Source organism: Pteropus medius, unplaced genomic scaffold (genome assembly GCF_902729225.1).
Source record: "Pteropus medius unplaced genomic scaffold, Ma_sr-lr_union100, whole genome shotgun sequence".
Taxonomy (NCBI): Eukaryota; Metazoa; Chordata; class Mammalia; order Chiroptera; family Pteropodidae; genus Pteropus; species Pteropus medius.
Genome location: NW_024344370.1, coordinates 14,786,370 through 14,807,726, shown reverse-complemented (window position 1 = coordinate 14,807,726; position 21,357 = coordinate 14,786,370). Strand labels below are relative to the sequence as shown.

The window sequence follows — 21,357 nt, the reverse complement described above, 5'->3', positions numbered from 1 at the left end:
GGTATCAGGTATTTACATAATCACATTATATTGCCCCCCATCAGCTGGTATATTACCTGAATATCACATTCAGATCTATATTACCTGAATATCACATTCAGATCATATTTAAGGTATTTAAAAACAAATGCCAAATAAATGGAATCAATAGAAAATTAATGCTAACTCTGATACTGTCACCATCTAGTTCCAATTAAACTGGAATCTATTACCACCCAAATTCATTATGTTTGCTTCTACCTTTGAACTCTGTAGCATATTATATCTAACAGGAAACCTATTTACATAGGGTCTATTCTAAATAAATGTTCTATTAGTCAAATTCAAAGATTTACTAAGTCAATAAAAATAACCCTCCCTATTCACCAGAAAGTTTCCTTACCTTAAGTAAGATAATATCTATATCTGAGTACTTCATGCCATTCACTAACACAGGAATCAACCTACAAAGAAACAAATTCATGAAACAAAGATCTAAACATCAACGGAATTATTAATAAGTCTTAACAACCTTTTGTATACCAACACCAATGAGACAACCACCCATATCCCTAATATTGTCTTAGAGCATATTCTGTGCTGTCTGCCCTTCTCAAATTAGTATTCTTAATATATGTCTCAGGCCTTTTACATACTTATGCATGGGACCAACTTAGTAAAGATAAGGGGGCCTGTCCACAGAAATAAAATAAAAAAATAGCATTTCTCCCTTAAGAATTTATCCAAATATACCAACCAACACCCATTTTTTAAAGACTAATGTTCCCTGCTACAACAAAAACACTGGAAAATCTAAATGTGCACCATTTAGGGCTTGGTTAAAATACATTTCAAATACATATGTTAAAAACAAACAAAAACTCCAAGTGTAAAACACATATAATACATGTCCACCTGAGTTAAAAACAGTAGATTTCCCATGAATTACTTGTAAACACAATCTATCTTAGGAAGGATATACAAAAAATGGTATCTTTGGAGAGCGGAGTGAGTAGGTGAAAAGGGGACAAAATTCATCTTTTACTTTATTTTTAAATGGTGTGACATTGTTACAATAAGCCTACATTCAGTAATTGTATTCTTTTAATAAAGAGATAAGAATTCAAAATATAAAAATATAGTAAGTCTAAAGGAAATGAGCCAAAAGAAATAATGCAAGAAGGAAAAAAAGAGCTTTATGGATAGGTTATTATAGCTTTTGATAAAAAGTTAGGAAACTTAAATTTCTTTAATTAAAAACAATTAAATATTTCACTACCAAAACAGTTAAATAAATTAGGATTATCATACCCAATCTGAAGTCTTATGTAGTCACTAAAACAGAACCATGGAATTCCAGGTATACTGGAATATTTATGCTACCTAGTTTAAAAAATATTTAAAAAAGACATATAAGGTCAAAACACTAACTTCAGTTCCTCTTGTAGCTATGACAGTTTTGAGCTTTGAACAAGTTTCTTAAGCTTAAGCTTGGATGATTTGTTTTCTCACTGGTTCATCACATATTTAAAAGAGCTAACTGAGGATAAAAGCTATGAAAATACTCTGGAAATATTTATCAATATTTTACAATAAGCCCATACATAGTTCTCTGCTTCCAAATTTTACCTTTATTGGCTTGGGAAAAGTATGAACAGACAAAGAAATTCATACTCAGAAGTACCAGCTGTGGGCTTATAAGTACTTTCCTTATAACCTAATGAGAAAAGTTATTAGGATTCCCATTTTATAGAGGAGTAAACTAAGGCTCAGAGAGGTTATATTACTTTACAAGGTCTTGAGTTTTAGTAAACAGGAGAGTCAGACTTCAAAACCTCTTTGGCCTGACTCCAAAGACAGTTTTCTTTTCCTACACCAGATGTAAGAAACTCTCACTCTTCAGCAGTCCCCAACCCTTTGGCACCAGGGACTGGTGCTCCTATGAGAATCTAACGCCTGATGACCTGAGGTGGAGCTGAAGTGGTGATGCTAGAACTGGGGAGCTGCTGCAGATACAGATGAAGCTTCGCTTGCCTGCTGCTCACCTTCTGCTGTGCGGCCTGGTTCCTAACAAGCCAGAACCAGTACTAGTCCGTGGCCCAGGGGTTGGGGTCCCCTGCTCTATGTTAATGTCCTCAGTCTTTGTTGAGGCCTTACTTCAAATTTATGCATTTTAACACCAATTAAATAAATATGTATGGAACCAATTTTGAGTACAACTCTACTGCCAATGAGGTAATTTTATAAGTCTTCATTAACTAAAGGAATAGTAATAGGGAAACAGAAGCAGTGGGATTTTAAATTTCCTGGATAGGTCTAAAAACTGTTTGGGCCAGACAAACTTTCACTATGTTCAAAGTTCTTCTAAATTCTAAGATAGAAAGATTAATAGTAACAACATGATAGCTGGTATAACATAACTAGATAACTGGAGAACCACATTTTGTAAGCTACAGGCATTAAAGCAGGAAAACTGGGTTCATTTGGATAACCAACGGTTAAATCACTTATGATCTTTGTCAACAATTTCAGAAAAATGGTGAGAACAGACAGCAGACTGTAAAATATTATAGAGTTAACATGAGGTGAGGTAAAGTGAAGACAGTGAGCCCCATCTATTCTTTGAATCTTTTTAAGATGGAAGAAACTGCAGCAAGTTAAAAAGTTATGGAGAAAGAGGCAACAGAGAGGAGAAAGTTGAATATATCTATCTGATGGAGTGAGGTCCCAGAGGGTAAGAAAAAAATTATGCTAGCTAAGACCATAAATAGAAAGACTGGTTACGAAGAGGACAACTCACATGAAAATGTATCTGTAAGTTTTGGGACAAGATGAAGGGTCACTTGTTTTCCTGATAAAATAGAAGTAATCAAAATGAATGAAGAGAAATTCAGAAGAGTGACAAAGGTTTGAAATAGTTGCTCTGGATGATAAAATGGATGATAAAAACTGATCTAGAACAAGAAAAATTGGCAAAGAGCAAGAAGGGTCCACTTGATGTCGAAGACCATAGATTGTTATATTTTTCCCAATAGTATTTAACAAGCCATAAAGACAGTTCAATTAATCCAGAGCATGGGAGATGCATGGTAGAGTTGAGAGTTTACTATCAGTAGTTAATTTATGATGTTTGTGCCACATAGGGAAATAAAAGCATGTACAGATTTTATTAGTGTTTATAGAGCACCTAGCCATAAATGCATATTATCGGTAATACCTAACGTTATAGCTTAGGTTTTAACAGAAGGAAGCTCTTCAGTTTTTATAAAAATTAATGTCTGTTTACATGACTTTTACAATTATATGATTCTATAACAAGAAACAAGCACGTCATAATATACTCATATTTAGTTTCACAAATCAGGAAGAAAAGGAATAATAATATATGAATTTCCTAAAGAAAAAAGAATCCATTTAGCATCTGATGTTCCAGATTGCCAAAAACAAAATAGAGGTGGAAGTGGTGCTTTCTTTGGGGAAAGAATTTATTGGAAAGGAAAAAGAAGTTAACTGACTATATGAAAATGAGAAAATCCAAGTACCAAACATCTGAAAAAATGGCTCCACTAACTTACGGTAAGTATAGATGAATTCAGTGAGAACTTTAACGAAGAGATAAAAAACATAAAAATGGAAATGGAAATCATAAAAGGGAACCAGTCAGAAATGAAGAACATTATCTGAGATGAGAAGTATATTAAATGGAATAAACAGTGAATAAAGAAGATCAAATGAGGATGGGAAAGCCAAGGATACTCAATCAGAATGGCCAAAAAAAAATAAAAGCCAAGACTATAATAATAATTTAAGAAGCCTATGGGACACTATTAAATGTAAAAATATCTGTGTCATAAGGGTATCGGAAAAAAAAAAAAAGACGTTGAAGAGCTATTTGAATAATGATAGAAAACTTCCCACACCTGGTGAAGGAAATAGACAGACAACCCTAGGAAGCTCAGAGTCCCAAGAAAGAAGAACCCAAAGAGGCCCACACCAAAACACATCCTATCAACGAGTACCTCAAATGGAAGAATTAAGTGCTCCAACCAAGAGAGTGGCTGAATGGGTAAGAAAACAAGACCCCTACATATGCTGCCTACAGGAGACTCACTTCCTATTAAAAGACTCAGAATAAAAGGAAGGGGATGGAAAAAGATATTGCCTTGATGGACCTAGAGGGTATTACACTGAATGAAATGGGTCAGACAGAGAAAGACAAATATCGCATAATTTCACATACATAGAGAATCTAAAGAACAAAATAAATCACAACAACAACAAAAGCAGAAATAAACTCACAGATACAGAGAATATTTAGAGAGATACTAGACAGGAGGGGGTTTGAGGGGACAAAAAAAGGCAAAGGGATTAAGAGGTACAAATAGTTGCAGAATACACACGGAGATATAGAGCGCGGCACAGGGAAGATGGTTAATGATGTTGTAATAAATAAGAGGGGTAACTAGATTTAGTGGAGTGATCACTTTGCGAGTTATGTGGATCTCTGATCACTATGCTATACAACCGAAACTGGCATATTATTGTATGCCAATTATAATTGAAAAAAACTCATTGAATTGTACAATGTAAATAAATACAAGCAACTAATTGTCTACTATATTTCAATAAAGATGGGGAAAAAATATATGACTCCGCTAATACTACAACATATTAAAACAAGCGGTTTTGTTCTTGGCTCATCCTGATAGCTAAGAGTAGAGAAATTATAATTAATGGCTGGCAAAAGCTGTGATAGGATGGAACACCACTGGTATAAACTGGCATAACTTCACTGGAGAATAATGTGGAATACTTATGAAGAATTATGAAGAATCCAGCCCTCTGACTTTGGGAAAAATCACTTCTAAAAATTCTACCTGAAATAAACAACCATTTATGGACAAAGAAAGATGTTCGCTCCAGTATTATTTGATTAAAAAGAAAAAGGGCAAACTATTTAACTATTCAATAACAGAACAGTCAATTATAAATACATAGTATTCATACCATGATGGAACGGTACTCAAAAGTTTAAAGACTAATGACATGGAGGAAAGCATGCAACATACAGTAACTGAAAAGAGCAAACCACAGAACAGTACAATCAGAATTTTAAGCACGAACTATAGCTAGATGCCATGTTAAATGTTTCACATGTTATCAAATTTAATTCTTCCCCAAACGCCTTGAATATATGGTATTCGGTATACGGTACACTAACACAGGAAAAGAACAAAAAACAAAAAACAAAAACATTAAAAGCAACACATCAAAAATACTATGATTACTCAGGATTTTAAGTTTTCTGCATTTTAGTTTTCTTCCACAAGCCTGTATTACTTATTTTCAAAAGTAAGCATTACGTTTAAAACAACTGATTTTAATACATGTATCAAATTATTATATTGTATAGCTAAAACTAATGTTTTATGTCAATTATATCTCAAAACCAGAAAAAAAAAAATCTGATCAAACAGTATTTATATGGTTAAAAATAGGCTTAATAATGTTCAGCCTATAATGAAAATTTCATAGCATCATAACTTGTGGGAAAACATTTTTTGGGAAAAACCCACCAGAGTCAATGGTGAAATTATAAGAGTTATTAAAAAAAAAACAACAAAAAACAGTGCCAGGAGTTGTCGAAAATTAAGTATAATTTAGAATAAACCATGCTCAAGTAATTAAAAAATTTTAATTGCCCCCTGAAAATTCTCTTTCCTTATACCAACAATAAAATTAAGTTTGACTTCTTTAGAACTTAATTCCGTGATGGCAGAATTCAACATAAAAACAAGTAATCACTATTAAATTTAAGAACACAGTAGTATTCACAAGAAAGAACACTTACTTAGGAAGATGCCTTACAAGTACATCTTTGCATATTGGTTGCTCAGCCAAAGTGAGCCAAAATTCACAGGCTTCTAAAGCCACATTTTCATCTTGATCTTGGGTCCTCTGTAGCATGTACTGTAAACAAAAAAGCCTTAAAATTAACCAGTTAAAATCATACAATTAAAATAAACCTAATCTTATTGCAGCAAGTTAACGGTCCTTTGCATGGCCTTACAATTTTACAATGGCTCCTAATCTAGGGTGTGGATTTTTTAATAAGCTTCCTAGTTAATTCTAACATGCAGCCAAACAAGAATTGCTGCTTTAGAATGTTACCTAATGAAAGTGTTCAATCCATGTATCATTTATCTATTTCTGTATGGACATATTTTTTTTGAAACCACTGAGAGTTTAAAAATCTATCAATAATCAAACATTAAGTCTTTGTAGAAACATCAAAATAAACTCCATTAAATCTTTTAGAGTTTAAAAATCTATCAATAATCAAACATTAAGTCTTTGTAGAAACATCAAAATAAACTCCATTAAATCTTTCTTAATTAAAGTGTCTCTTGAATGTGTATCTTTCACATACTTAGAGATATACACAAGTTAATTTTTTTTTAATTTGGAAAGCAGTGACATTTCTCAGTGTAACTATAACTTGTAGTTTCCAACAAAATAGCTTTATCATGTCCTCTGAACATAACAAGACAAATTCACTTAGTTGGAATAACATGACCCCAAATCTAACCAAAGGCATGCTGTCTAACTTTCTTTAAAAAACCCTTACATGCAATAACACAATAAACATAATCAAAGTCACACAATTTCCCAATATAAACTGGAATTGGTGTCTACTGATGAATTCTTAGTACACATCCTCTGCCTGATTGAAACACCTCACATATGACGAAATACAGCAACCAACGATTGTGACAGGCCAACCCCTATTACATTGCATACCATGTCCTACTGAAAAAAGATCTGTAGCATTATAAATTAGGCTCCCCAGCTGTAATATGGCCTTAGCAAATGATAAAATGTCTTCTGAACTTCCTGGTTAACTCCACACTCTCACTAAACTTTCAACCAACTCCATCTGATTCTTCCAAATATTTCATGGGGAGAATAGGCTCATCAGAGAAACTGTCATTTATTCCCATCTTATGCTGCTACATATGCTTAGCTCTACAATCGTCTTCCCTAATGTTTTAGAAAAGTTGCTATAAACCATGGGTGCTAGCCTTCTTCTAACAGGTCTTAGACTCCATCCTTTATAAAAAGATCTTCCCTCTCCACTTTATATCAATCTCTGGAACTGAAAGGGAGGATCTAGATACATACTGTTTAATCCACGCACACATCTACATATTACTCGCATACAGTAATATGAAAATTAAGTGGTATAATGTGACTACAGCATTACTGGGTAGTATCCAAATTTTTTTTTTTCTACTAATAACTATATCTTGTTATTATTTATTCCTTCCTTGAAATATGGCAAAACTGTGATCAATGTACTTAGAATTTCCCAATAAAATTATTTTAATTACATTTTAAAATCTAAATAGTTTCCTGGAACTAACTATAATAATGGTTATGTATTTTCTACTCATAAATCTCACTGTTATCATAAATAACCAGGCTGATCAGATTAATTTTATCAGTAATGGGTAGAACATTCTTAATGACAAAATAATATGCCACTTAATCTATCAGCTTTATTGATCATTTAGTCTACCTAACCCATTATCTAGTAAACACACATCATCTAAGTATTTCCTAATTATTTTGGTTAAAAGCTATTCATAAAAGGGAAAAATTATTTCCCCCTTTATAACTCTTTAAATCTTATAAAAATTACTATAAAGTTATCATTTTAAGACAATAACTATTTTTTGTAGTCACCTCCAGTGTATGAAATAATATAAGAGTGGTTTCACATTGCACATTTTATGCCCAAGATTTTTCTTGAAGGAAAGATGAGGAGAGAACCTTTAAATTGCTTGTGTTACCTCAACTATATTATGCATGTGAGGAAGGAGGCGATCCATTCGAACTTCAAGCAACATCACAAGTGCCCGGCATACATTTTTCCGTACCTCCGGTTCTTCATCCCCGGCCAATGCAAAGAGATTCTATTGTACAAGAAACATTTTTTCTAGGTAAATATTACCAATATTAGGTTTATAAATAACAACCAGTAATCTGCAAGTTGGTAACATTTAAAAAAACCCTAAGATACAATACAAATAAAGACTGACTTAATCAGCTGACAATATAAGAAATTATAAAACAAATGCATTGATAATTGCCAAAAATTATGATTTTGGTAAACAATCTAGATAATTCTTTCTGATAAAGTATAATTCGTTGTGTTTTGAGGTAATTTTTCATTTGTGAGAATAAAACCATGTCATTAGGACATAGGGGCATTCATTCAGAAGTAGAGATAATTACTAAAATACAATTTGATTTACTCTTCAAAATTACTATCTGTCAAGAGGTTATTCCTACCAACTCTGATTTTTAAGGTGGTAATAAGTCCAAGTCTTATGAAATCACCAATAATTGGGAAATATATACTGAGTTTGTTCAGAGTCAACTACTGAAAAAATAATAAAAGTAGCAATCAACCTTATACTGTTAAGAAGTTTCTCTACAAAGTTTAAAAAAATGTCTGAATCAACAGGAGACTTTTGTTTAATCTTCACAACTCTGAGATGTTATACAATTTTCCAGATAAAGATATGAAAGTTTAGATGTTAAGTAACTTGCTAGCCAGTGGGAGATCTGAATTTGGTTTTCACGGAATCATGAATAAGTCCACACTCATTTCACTATACCAACAAGCCTTCACTAGAAGAATAAGCTGTCTCTTGTAGAGGCTGCAAATGGGATGTGAGAAGAAAAAGCAATAAACCTTTCCTATCTCACTCATGAGATTTTACTTTATTTGTAAACACAAACACACACAACACATACATTAAAAGCAATAAAAAGATCATTAAAAAAAAATTAAGTAAAATCCAATGTGCCCCATTATCTTTTCCCAGGAAATCATAAAAACGTCTCCAAAGAGATGAAACTGAAATCTTATTACAAGAAAAGGTAAGACAATGCAGAAGTTCAAATATCAAATATAGGTCTGTGAAGTACTGTTGCAGCATTTTAAAGTCTTTGATTTCCCCAAGTCCTGCCTCCACATTTGATGCTTTCAAAACTCTGTAGTTCCTCTTTTAATCAGATATATTTTATAAAGTCAGAGAATACTGTTCTTTCCAGCAGGTACTGCTTACACGTTAGAATATACATCTTTCCTTAATTTGATGTTGTCTTAATATGAATAGCCAGCTTTGCCAAGGTGTGTTATGGCCATATATTAGTAACCAATACACTTCCCATCAGTAACAGACATCAGCCCTTGATGAAAACATTGATAACTGAAGAAAATAATTAATCAATTTATTTGGCAATTAGTTACTGAGGGCCTACTATGTATCGGGCACCGCCTCTGGAGGTTTACTCCTCTTGCATGAAAAACTGGCTGACCCTTAGATGATTATCAAGTAGCAAAGAAGTGTTAATATGGCATTCAACACTAATTGAAACTATTTTAAACTGCTGGGAAAAATGTTCTTGCTCTACTTGCTGAGTAAGGTCTTATCTAATTTTTATTTTTAGAGATAATTTAATCTCTTTTATTCTAAATTATATTTCTGTATAAGATACTGGTATGTCTACCAGGTCCCTTAATAAGGTATGAAAGAAGAACACTAAGAGGAACTATTATTATAATGACAACTTCTAAAAAGTAATAGTTGTAGTTAATATGTACAGTGCTTACTCTGTGGCAGACATTGTTCCAGTTTATTATAACAATCCAACAAGGTAGGTCTTATTTTACAGATGATGAAACTGAAAATATCAGTTCATGAAGGCGCCCAAGATTAATATAGCTATTAGGCTCTGGACCTGGGATTTGAACCCAGGCAGACTTACTCCAGACCTCTAATATTATCTATTATCCTCTATTCCAAACTAGACTGAAAACACCTGAGGTATAAAAGTTATTTAGGCACCCCTAGCACCAAGCACAGTGCCTGATTCATAGTAGGTACTCAGTAAATGAGTGGGAAAACAAAAAAACAAAAAAACACACATAACATGATTTTCTTTTATTTATAATTTTCCAATAGAAAGACCAGAAGTATGGCCTCTAAAGGATTTTTTAAAGAACAGCAGGAAAAAAAAGGGACTATTTAATTAATTTCATTTGGCAAAAATAAAAGTGAAGCACTTAAATTATGCTTGTCTTTCTGCTTTTATCGAATGTTAAGTGTTTTTAGAAATGCTTGTTTGAGATTTAAAGGCCAATGTTTTCCCTGACACATATAATTTTATAATGGGAACCAACAGAAAAACAGAAGTACAGCAGGTCCTTGAATGTCATTTCATTATAACGTTGATGAGCTGCGGTAGGAACTTAACTCTTGTTTATGTCAGTTAGCCTACAGTAAAACTGGTTTCCTTATACTTTGTTTCACTTAAAAGTCACAGAACATATAGGTATACTGTACTGTCCTTTAGTATGTGCCTTTAGATTCCGTATCAATTTAAGTGTTTTCAACCTCAGCAATGTTTCATATTTCAAATATTGCAAATGAGCTGGGAGATTTAACTTCCAAGTGCGACTGAACAGTATACCAAAGTAGAGATTTTTATAGTGAAGATATTAAACACACACACACACACACACACACACACACACACACACACACCCCATAATCAATGTTTGTATCATGATACAAGTGGAAAAACTAGTAACAGAGGAAAAGTTTACAGTTATAAAACTACGTGCCATTAACTTTTTTTTTTTCCTTCATCTACCCGCCATCTGACTGGAACCCTTCTTCCTCAACTAACATTTTTCTAACATTCTCACAAATAGGAGGGTGGGGAGGAATAAATCTTACCTCAATAAAAGAATCAATATGCAGCATCAGAGCTTGAGTCCTACTGATGATGAACTGATTGACACATGCAACAGCATGAGATCTAGAAACAAAATTCAAAATTCAATATATGCTCACTGTTTATCCTTTTTCTATTTACAGAAGACTGGTTAAGAACTTAAACATTTCTCCATAAAAATATTATAGTGTGTGTACACACACACACTCATAAAAAGAATGAGTCAAATTTCTCTGCATTAACATAGAAAGAACATGAATAATATAGTAAGTGTAAGATGCAGGTTGCACAACAATGTTATTGCTCCTATGTTAGTGGATACCTCTAAACGGTGGGGGCATATGGGAACTTATATACCTACAAATTTAAAAACTGGTTTGTAGTCCTTTTGAAACTAAAAATGGGTATAGTCTATAGACTATGTGTTCTGACATACCCAATTCAATTCCACAGCAATTCTCAACGGCACTACCTTTAAAAATATACCCATAATCAAATCACTTACTACCCTCCACTACTTCCCTATTCCAAATCATGATCTCCCTCCCAGCAAGGATGACTCCAATAGGCTCTAACTGGCTTTCTGACTTCCGCTGTGCCAAACTCCACTAAAACTTGTTTGACACACATTAATAAGATCAAATTAAATCCTTGTTCAGCCTGCTCCAATAAAACAATCTACTTTTTAAATATTTTTAAGCTTTGTGGGCCACTTAAGACCTTCATTCCTCCCCGCCCCCGCCCTGACACACACCTTCGAACCTTTTAAAATATAAAGTTATCCTTAGCTCATGGGTCATGGCTATGGCTGGATTTGGCCCCTGTAAGTCAGTTTGCTGACTATTAGCCTAGACATTACACTATAAAGTGGCTACTCTCTATCTCTCTAACTTCATTTTCTATCATGCTACATGACATTTTTTCTTCTATAACTCAAAGGATTGTTCCCTACTCCAGGGCCTTCGTACTTGCTGTTCCCCATCTTAAATGTTCTTTGCCTTGATATTTCAAAGACTGCTACTTTACTTTCTTCAGGGTCTCTGCATGACTGGTTTCTTTACAGAGAATCTTCTGCACAAAAATTCCTGAATTACTGTCTAGCCCCTTATTCTTACCACATATAGCCAACATGACAAGATGTTCAACATGATTAATGACAAACTGCCAAGACCATATATTTGAAATAACATTTTATATCTATCTGATTAGCAAAAATTAAAAGCTGAATGTGTACCCAAAGAAACTTTCATTTTGTTAATAAGGAATATAAATTAATGCCGCTCTTCTGGAGAACAGTTTGTTATTTCCTTGAGTTATTCATTCATATGCCCTGTGTCCCAGAAATTCCTTCCCAAGAGTTTATTTACCTTCCTAAGAGAAACTCTTGCATATAGACAGGACACTAGTATACAAATGTTTTCAGCAGCACCGCCCACAATAGCAAAAACCTAGAAGCCACTCAAAAGCCATCGGGGGTGTGTGTGTATTTGTGTGTACAAGATACATGAACTGTGTAACTGTCATACAAAGGAATACTATACAGTAGTCAAAACAAACTGAGCCATAGTGACACAATATGGATGTATCTTAGCAACATAATATTAAATTTAAGACGCCACCAAAGATTAAATTTAGTAAAATACTTTTTTATAAAGTTAAACAAATTGTATATATACATTTTACACATAGATGCAATAAATTATTTTTAAGTGCAAAACAAAAAAAACCGAATTTAATGCTGGGATTAGATATAGGCTGCTTGCTGTCGAGGTCTTAACTTTTATTTTGGGTGGTGGATTTAAGTACTTATTGAAAATAATAATAAGTAACTGAAGACTAAATGGAAGTGGGAAATGATGACAGTATCATGAGTTAGGAATCATAACCCAATCTGTGTGACTGAAAAATAAAACTGCTGATTTTTAAATTGCTTAGTCATGTGATAGATAAAACTATTTCTTTGCCTCATTCTACATTCTCAAAGTCCAACACTTATTTTGAGAGAAAAAAACAATTTCATAGTAAATACCAGTTAAAATGTATTAATAAGGTGTTAAGAAATATTTTAACAGTGTGTAAAACAGAATCTCAAATGGGTAGTAAGAAACATTCACTGAATGGAAACATTTCTGTATTGGTGAACTCCATCTAATTAAGTTTTAAACACATGATCATCTACAAAAATGTCTTAAAATTATAAAAGAAATTTTTATATCCAGTAATGGTGTATCAATCACCAGGAATGTTTTTTAAATTTTTGTTAACTGCTGAGAATTGATCACAAAAAAGTAAATTTCTAAAAAGTATGCAAATCACCACACTTTCTTTCATCACCTTAGTTGCAATGTTAAAAGGGGGAAGACTTCCTGGGAACATGAATTCCTCTATCTAGTTACTTATGCCAGGAAGAAAAAATTTTATTTTGAAAATGTTTATTTGCCCGATACTACCACAAATAAACATCTATAAGTTTCCACTGTGAGTTTAACACTGTACTAAGTACCACGTAAGATGAAAAGTGACTAAAATTAAATAAAGGTAAAAGAATAAGAACTAAATAGAGAATTCCTTTTCTAAGCAAGAAAAAGATTCTGATTACCCTTTGGTTATAACGTTGAAAGCATAATCCTTTGGAATACAGCTTGGAATCTTGAAGTAAGCCCCAAATAGCATCTGAACTAATTAATAGTTTAAGCCTATAAAGTTCATGCAGCTGGATATTCCTGAAGCCTCTAGGAACTGCATAATTTCTACTTTAAATAGTAAAGTTTATTTTATATAAAAGCATGACGTACTGGCAACTGTAAAAAAAAAAAAAAAAATCAAAGCAACTGACAAGCAAAAGAAAAAAGGCAATGACTTTTCCAAAGAAATAATAAGCAAAGTTCATGTTAGAAAAATATATATATAAAATTGGAGAGGACAAAAAAATTACAGCAAGCTGGGGAACTTCTGGTGAAATTATAGTCTCACTTCAGTGTAATAAAGACGGCACAATAATTGTAATTTGATAGAACCGATAACAAAACTATTCAAAAGATAATATTCTAAATATGATATTTATGTTATCATTATGTTTAAAACTATATGCTAGGCACTGTTCAAGGAAATATGGATATAGAAGAAATAAAGCAGCCCAAGTTAACTTCAGGACCAGCTAACCAGGCCTACTATGTGATTTTAGAGTACTCAAAAATCCTTCCACCTTCAGACTTAAAATGTTTTTATTAGATGTAAACCCCTTAAACTAGAATTTAGATGTCATACTGAAATAATTTTTTATTACACAGGTGCAAATGAAGGTACTTCTACTTGGCAAGATTCATAAATTTAAAAAACAAAAGCAAACAAAAAACAAACCCAATGATTTTCTGCCTTTCACAAAGGACCTTAAAAGCATGTCTGTTAACCATTACAAATGCAATTAATCATGTAGAAAATAGAGAACCAGCATATCCGATGAACATTTTTATCAGAAAAGGCCAACATTTCCTGGGCTTTGTTATTAAAGGAATAAATTTCAATTACCAAAATTTACCTTTGTGGAAGACGTACTATTTTTGCTATAGTCACAAAAATGTTAGGTAATGCAAAAAGAAGAAAGTGATCAGGCTTCTATCAGAGTTTATACATTAATATTGGCTATACAGATACCTTATTTTTGGGCTACTGTGCTTGAAGAACTGTAAAAATTTGGGAATCATGATGTTGAGAGGACGATCTAAAACATCACTATCTAAAATCTCAGCGGAATCTTCACATATCTTCTGAAGGGCACCAAATGCTCCCTGTAAAAGACATTTAAATTATTAGAATTAATTAAAAATGAAGTCATATTAAAAGCAAATTGAGAAATATTGACTAATTTGTGTGGATTTATGTTCTCAGCCCACGTAAAATCTATAAATTTAATCATGAATTTTCAGATAATTATACCGCTGGTTATTCAAAAAATCTCAGTTTAAATATAATATTTTTTTGCATTAAATAACTTATAATTAAAAAATACTTGGTTGGCAGAGATTAAAATATCTAATTCAAAAACCTAACTTCCCCTGAAATATTCTTGCCAATTTTAAGCCAACGCTAGTTTTTCTCTTTTAAAGAGTACTGGTTTGTTAAAATTGAATGTAAAAGTATATATTTACATATAAACGTATTTAACCATTGTATCATCTCTCTTCTTGAAGCATGAGAAGAGGTCTTAATTATCATTAAAACTTATTTTATACATAATAAACTATTCATTGGGTATTGGTGACAAAATTGTTAAAAAAAAGGACAAATAATTGAAATTGGCAACTCTTTTCCTATAGCTATTTCTACACCAAAAGGGCAACACTAGAGCTCTTATAAACAATATATAACCTATTTAGTTACCTTAACCACTTCCTTACCTCACTGTTTATAACTCCATCAGTGGCACCATGGTGCTTATTCTCCATAGCACAGTTAATTTAAGAATACTGTTTCTTTAAAATGTGACTTAGGTAGTAGTTTCTCAGCAATTTTTAGATTGTTGCAGTTTAAATTTTTTATTTTTGGAAAGTATTTGCTTAAAATTTTGTCTCCTTTTATGTTATTACTATTTTAACAAAGCATTATTTAAATTTTAATCAACCTGATGGCTAAATATTATTTTAGTTTTTCTATAATCTTATCAGTGTATTTCCAAAGCACTATTGGACAATGTATATAGGAGAACACAAATGTCTTTTTCCTTTTAGAGACTTTTCTAAAGACTTCTTTGCTAACTCTCCTTTCTCCTTAGTCCATCTGCTTCCCCAAGTCAGATCTGGCAACAAACTGTCAAGTTAAAAGACCACCTGATTCCTTTCTGTAAGGTTATTCCTGTGTCTGTCCTGCCTCTCAGCTTTGCTCTTTTATGACAGGGAGAGGAGCGACTGCCTTAGGTGAAAATACCTAAAATGGTTTCCATTTAAAACAGATTTCTATCCAACTAGAAGCCTGCTATTGAGATACTTTAAAGTACTCAGTAACAGTGAGAAATTGTAGGAAAAGAAATCCAGACTCCCTCTCTCCTCTTCAAATAGAAAGGCTGCTACTGATTTGATCAGTGGCAAACAGAGAGCTATTTCAATTAACGTATGACTAAAACCAGACTAGACACACTTTAAACATGTCATACTGTAAGAGGCACAAAAAGAATTTAGAGAAGCTGAAAAAGTACTCATAGCCTGTGAATTTGGTAAATTTAAGTCTATCTTTGAAAATTACCACACATCAATTGATTAAGCTTGACAATAGCTTTGTTTATTACATATATACACATCCAAGGAAACTTTTTTTTTTAATGCCTACAGCACCTGGTCTTCCTAGGTAGTCTCCCATCGAAGTACTAACCAGGCCTGACCCTACTTAGCTTCCAAGATCAGACATCGGGCTTGTTCAGGAAGGCATGGCCGTAGATCATGGTCTGTGGCTCCACTGGGGCGTGAACCTAGGACCTTCTGTGTGTAAAGCAGACATACTAATTGCTACACTATGGAACCACTTCCCCCAAGGAAACTTTTAAAATACAAAAACATAAGATGTTTCCATGTAGGAAATATAGTAGAGAGGTTTTATATCTTAAGTCTTTGTAGAAAATAGTAAGATAAATAATCATTAATGTAAACAAAAGGTAACTTTAGGCTTTTAAGTTTTGCAGTTATGTTTCAGAAAAAACTTTTTTTCAAAGGTTACTAATTCACAATATGACAATAATAACACAAAAAAATTACATACAAAGCAAATGCTTTTACCTCACAAGTGTTGTAATCTTCAGAATCCAATAGGCCACACAGTTTTGGTAAGAGATCAGGCCAATTCTGTAATTCTCCTTTGGAGGCTATGGTTGTAATCAAAATACCTTAAAAGAAAACACACACTTTTAGGAAATCTGACAGTATTATGTTAGATATTGCTGTGTGAACAACCATGCACAACTCCCCACTCCCCCAACACACACACATCCCAAATCAGCCTAAGACTTCCAAACCATGTAAATAGTTAACATTCATCAAGGACCCCCATATCACTATAGAACATCTGTGGAAAAACCATAGCATCAATCAGCTGTTTCTAATCTTGTTTTCCTACACTTTACCCTCTTCTTTATTTTTAATAAATATCTGTATAGGCTTCAACTTGCTCTTTTCCAACAATACCAAGAATAGTTCTACTGATTAGAATTACTCCTATTTTATAGAAATTACATATAAAAGAGTAAAAAGAAAATATACCGAAATGTTGGCAGCATTTACCACTGAGTGATGAGGACTCTATTAGGTTCAAACAAAAACATATCAAGAAGCTAAGAACAGGGTCGCCTTTTGCCAGCTGCTCCATGGACCCAAGGAGGCTGAGGAGGAGCTGCAGACTCCAGCTGACTAAGAGATGCGGGAATGGAGTTGGAGGAAAGATAACTTTACTTTTTTTAGTAGAGGACGTGATTTATCTAAGATAAGAAAACTTCCCTAAGGAGAAAAAAAAAAATGGTGTAGATGATAGAGGCTCTATTCATCCATCTGGCAACCAAATCAAAGTTGTGACTGACACAAGGAGCAGCAGCAAGGAAAAATCGCCTGGGATCTAGAGGAACAAGCCATACAACTAGGTAGAAATCCAAGAAATCATCCTGCAATGGCAGAAGGGAGGACGGGGCCAGGAAGAGGGGCTGCCTGGTCCCGAGCTGCTGAGACCGAGGCTGTGGCAGTGGCAGCAGCCTCTTAAAAGGGCTGCATCCGCGAGCGGATTTTCACAGTGACGGATATTTACTCTGAGCACCAGGGACTTACAAGGAGACACTGTTAAGAGTGAGGGCCGAGGCGAGACTCGCAGGGTACAGAAGTGCCTGCTGTATCTCCACTGTTCCCCTGTTGAGCCCTCCCCGGCACCACTGCGCCAGACACAGCGCCAGACACAGCGCCACCATAGCCCTGAAGTCCTCAAACTGGATAACAGAGGTCACTCCGCCCAGAAGATTCCCTGAAATCCCGCCTCCCCCAACTCACGGCCCCACCCAAGCATATCCTCAGACAGTCAAGTGCTCCTTGATGAGCAGCACCTAGACTCACACTGGAGGGAGCTGGCTTCGGTTTCTGGTGCGGCTTTTTCAGGCAATTATAAGCACAGCGTCTATGGATTGCTTGCTGAATCTTAACAAGTGGTCTTGGAGGGGCAGAGGCTTGGGCTAAATTTGGCCTGCAGCTGAACCCCTCTCAGGACTGTGCCACTGGACTCCTACTTCACAAATCCACACTAATAAGACCGGGAGACTTAGGAGCTTTGCTTAGTACACAGAAACAGACACAGAAAGGCAGCCAAAATGGGAAGACAAACCAAAGACACAGAAACCAAATGAGAACAGAACAGAGATCCAGATATAATGCAGTCAAGTAACTTAACAGATAGAGAGTTCAAAACACTGGTTATAAAAATGCTCACTGAACTTTTGGGAAGTGTAGAGAACTTCAGTGAGAACTTCAACAAAGAGATAAAAAAATGAAAATGGAAATTATAAAAGGGAACCAGTCTGAAGTGCATAATACATTATCTGAGATGAGAAGTATATTAAAAGGAATAAACAAAGAAAAGGATCTATCTAATCTAGAAGACAGGAAAGCCAAGAACACCAATCAGAATGGCAAGAGATGAGATGCCAAGACTTTAAAAATAATTTAAGGAGCATATGACACACTATTAAGGGTCCAAATATCCATTTGATTAGTGTAACTGAAGGAAATCAAGATGTTGAACAGCTGTTTGAAGAAATAATGATGGAAAACTTCCCTAACCTGGTGAAGGAAATGGACATAAAATCTCAAGCAGCGCAGAGAATTCCCAAACTCAGGGATCCAAAGAGGTCCACACCAAGACACATCATAATTAAAATGCCAAAGGTTAAATACAAAGAAAGATTAAATACAAAGAAAGAATATTAAAAGCAGCAAGAGAAAAACAGAGTTACTTGTAAGGGAACACTCATAAGACTGGCAGCTGATTTCTAAAAAGAAACTATGCAGGACAGAAGGGCTTGTCAAAAAATATTCGACAGGTCTATGTCCATGCCACCCTGAACACGCCCGATCCCGTTTGGTCTCAGAAGCTAAGTAAGGTCGGGCCTTGTTAGTATTTGGATGGAAGACCACCTGGGAATCCCAGGTACTGCAGGCTTAAAAAGAAAATATTCGACAGGATGAAGACCCAGGATCTACAACCAAGAATAATTTATTCAGCAAAGCTATGATTTAGAGTTGAAAAACAGATAAAGAGCTTCTCAGACAAAAAGAAGCTAAAGGAATTTATCAGCACCAAGCCAGTATTACAGGAAATGTTGGAGGGATTTCTTTAAGAAGAAAAAACATGTATCAAAAACAGGAATAAAGAATGGTAACGACTACATTCCTATCAACAAGTACCTCAAATGGAAAAGAATTAAGTGCTCCAACTAAAAGATAGAGTAGATGAATGGAAATAAAAACAAGACCCCTACATGTTGCCTATAAGAGCCTGACTTCAGATTAAAAGACACACATAGACTAAAATGAAGGGGATAGAAAAAGATATTGCTTTGATGGACCTAGAAGGTATTTAAGTCAGATGGAGAAAGATAAACACTATGTGAGTTCATTTATATGCAGAATCTAAGGAATAAAAAGAACAAACTAATCAAAAACAGACTCACAAATATAGTGGACGATTTGATAATGGACGGGGGGTGAGGGTGGGGCTGGGAGAATTGGGTGAATGGTTAAAGTACAAATTAGTAGCTGATGAATGGTCACAGGGATGGGAAGCACAGCATAGGGAATGCAATTAGCATTAATATGTTGGCTAGGTAGAGGGTCAGGGAGGGAGGGAGCAATTGGGGGATCGTTTTATGAACTATATAGATGTCTAACCAATGTACTGTATACCTGAAACTAATTAAAATAAATAAACTTAGAAAATAAAAAAGAAGCAGCTAAGAACAGCTCTCTGACTTAACCTGGGATCACAGCCATGGACCACAGTAGGGAGAAAGTAGATAAGCCACAAATGGAGAACAATCTTATATGTTCACTGTTTTCAACAATCCCTCTAGAGTGGACAGGCCACAATCCTACAGTTTCTCACTTACTGGATCAAAGGTGAATCACTGGCAAGGTGATCTTGGAGGTTGAGTGGCATATGTTGACTGATGGTACCACTTTGACTGGATTATTTCAACTGTGTTGTGCAGCTTAGTTGAGATAGTTAATGGATTATGCAAATAAGACAAATTTGTAACACAAAGTTTTGTGTTAATACAAATGCAGTAAGAACACAAAAGTTTTGTGTTAATATTTTTCTTGGCCTTAGTAAATTTAATATTAGTAACATAATATGCTTGGTGATTATAGGCCTTTTAGTATCATAATTAAGAGTACAAATGCTGATAGGCAAAGTATGTTTTCTAAGCTTCAAAATACTAATCTGCAAAAATGAAAAAAAAAGTGCTTTCTTAGTTATTTTGAGAATGCACACAAAATGTGTGCTTGGCATATAGTAACTGCTCAATGATTATTACTAAATAGCAAATTCCACTGATTGTGTGAATAAATTTTCTTTGAATTTTTTGTTAGATTGAGAAGGTTGCTCCCAATGGTAAAGAGCTAAAAAAGGTAAAAAGTTGTTGGCCAACATTTACTCTTCACTAAAAAAATTAAATTATATGGTGAAGGTCAATGTATTGATAGCACTTTAAATATATAACCTTATAGTAAACAGACTTCTAGTACGATAAGAAAGCAGCAATACTAACAGACCTGTTCCTTCTTGTCAATTATTCCTTTCCAAAGTTAAAATATGGAAGAATTGAGGGAAAGAGAAAGCTCTGGATTTGCCTAAAAGAAACCAAGCATGTCTTCAAACAAGCAATAATAAAAACTAAACAAACGACATGGTATACTAATTGGTGACATTATTTTTGCTAGGAAAGCATTAAAAAATGTTGATAGACTGACATTCAAATTTATCTGGCCCAAGAGAATCTCATCCATTCCTGAAAAATCTTCTAATGTCCAACATAGTTGCAAAAAGTAAAAAATTATATTATTCTGTGTACAGAATAAAGATGAGAGTGAACACTGGTGTCCTCGGCATACATATTAAAATTTTAAATATTTTACACTTTGACCCAGTAACACTTATATGAATTCTATGGAAAATGCCCCAGAAGTTTATAAACACACATAAAAGGATGTTTAGTGAAATATTAAAATTACAAACCAACCACATATTCTTTAACAGGAGAAACAATTTTAAATTCATATAATGGTTTGATTACCACAGTCAGTGAAATATGGTCCTTCCAATTTTACCTCCTTGGCAAGATTCCCAATATGTACTGTTAAGATTAAAACATTTTAAAAAGGTAGGCACACACATTCTTTTTACCAGTGTCAAAACTTGGTAGAGCATTAGGAGTATATGAAGGTCCACAAGAATAACCTAGGGAGTCCCTTTGCTCAAATTACAAATGCCCTGTACCTATTCTATTTAAAATCACCGTTAATAATGGCAATGTTTAATATGTGAATA

At 34.0% G+C, this 21,357-nt stretch overlaps 1 protein-coding gene and 1 pseudogene across 3 annotated transcripts in view; one reads left to right on the top strand and one right to left on the bottom strand.

Moving 5' to 3' along the window:
• Nucleotides 1-21,357, bottom strand: part of TNPO1 (transportin 1) — an 84,925-nt gene that overhangs the window by 23,472 nt on the left and 40,096 nt on the right. For all 3 annotated transcript variants that reach the window (XM_039870177.1, XM_039870178.1, XM_039870179.1), the window contains exons 5-10: nucleotides 16,557-16,663; nucleotides 14,446-14,579; nucleotides 10,794-10,875; nucleotides 7,833-7,955; nucleotides 5,831-5,949; nucleotides 383-443 (exon numbers count right to left, since the gene is read on the bottom strand). In XM_039870177.1, coding sequence (XP_039726111.1) covers nucleotides 383-443; nucleotides 5,831-5,949; nucleotides 7,833-7,955; nucleotides 10,794-10,875; nucleotides 14,446-14,579; nucleotides 16,557-16,663 — 626 coding nt within the window. The remainder of the gene's footprint in view (nucleotides 1-382; nucleotides 444-5,830; nucleotides 5,950-7,832; nucleotides 7,956-10,793; nucleotides 10,876-14,445; nucleotides 14,580-16,556; nucleotides 16,664-21,357) is intronic.
• Nucleotides 18,851-18,969, top strand: LOC120608404 (uncharacterized; annotated as a pseudogene).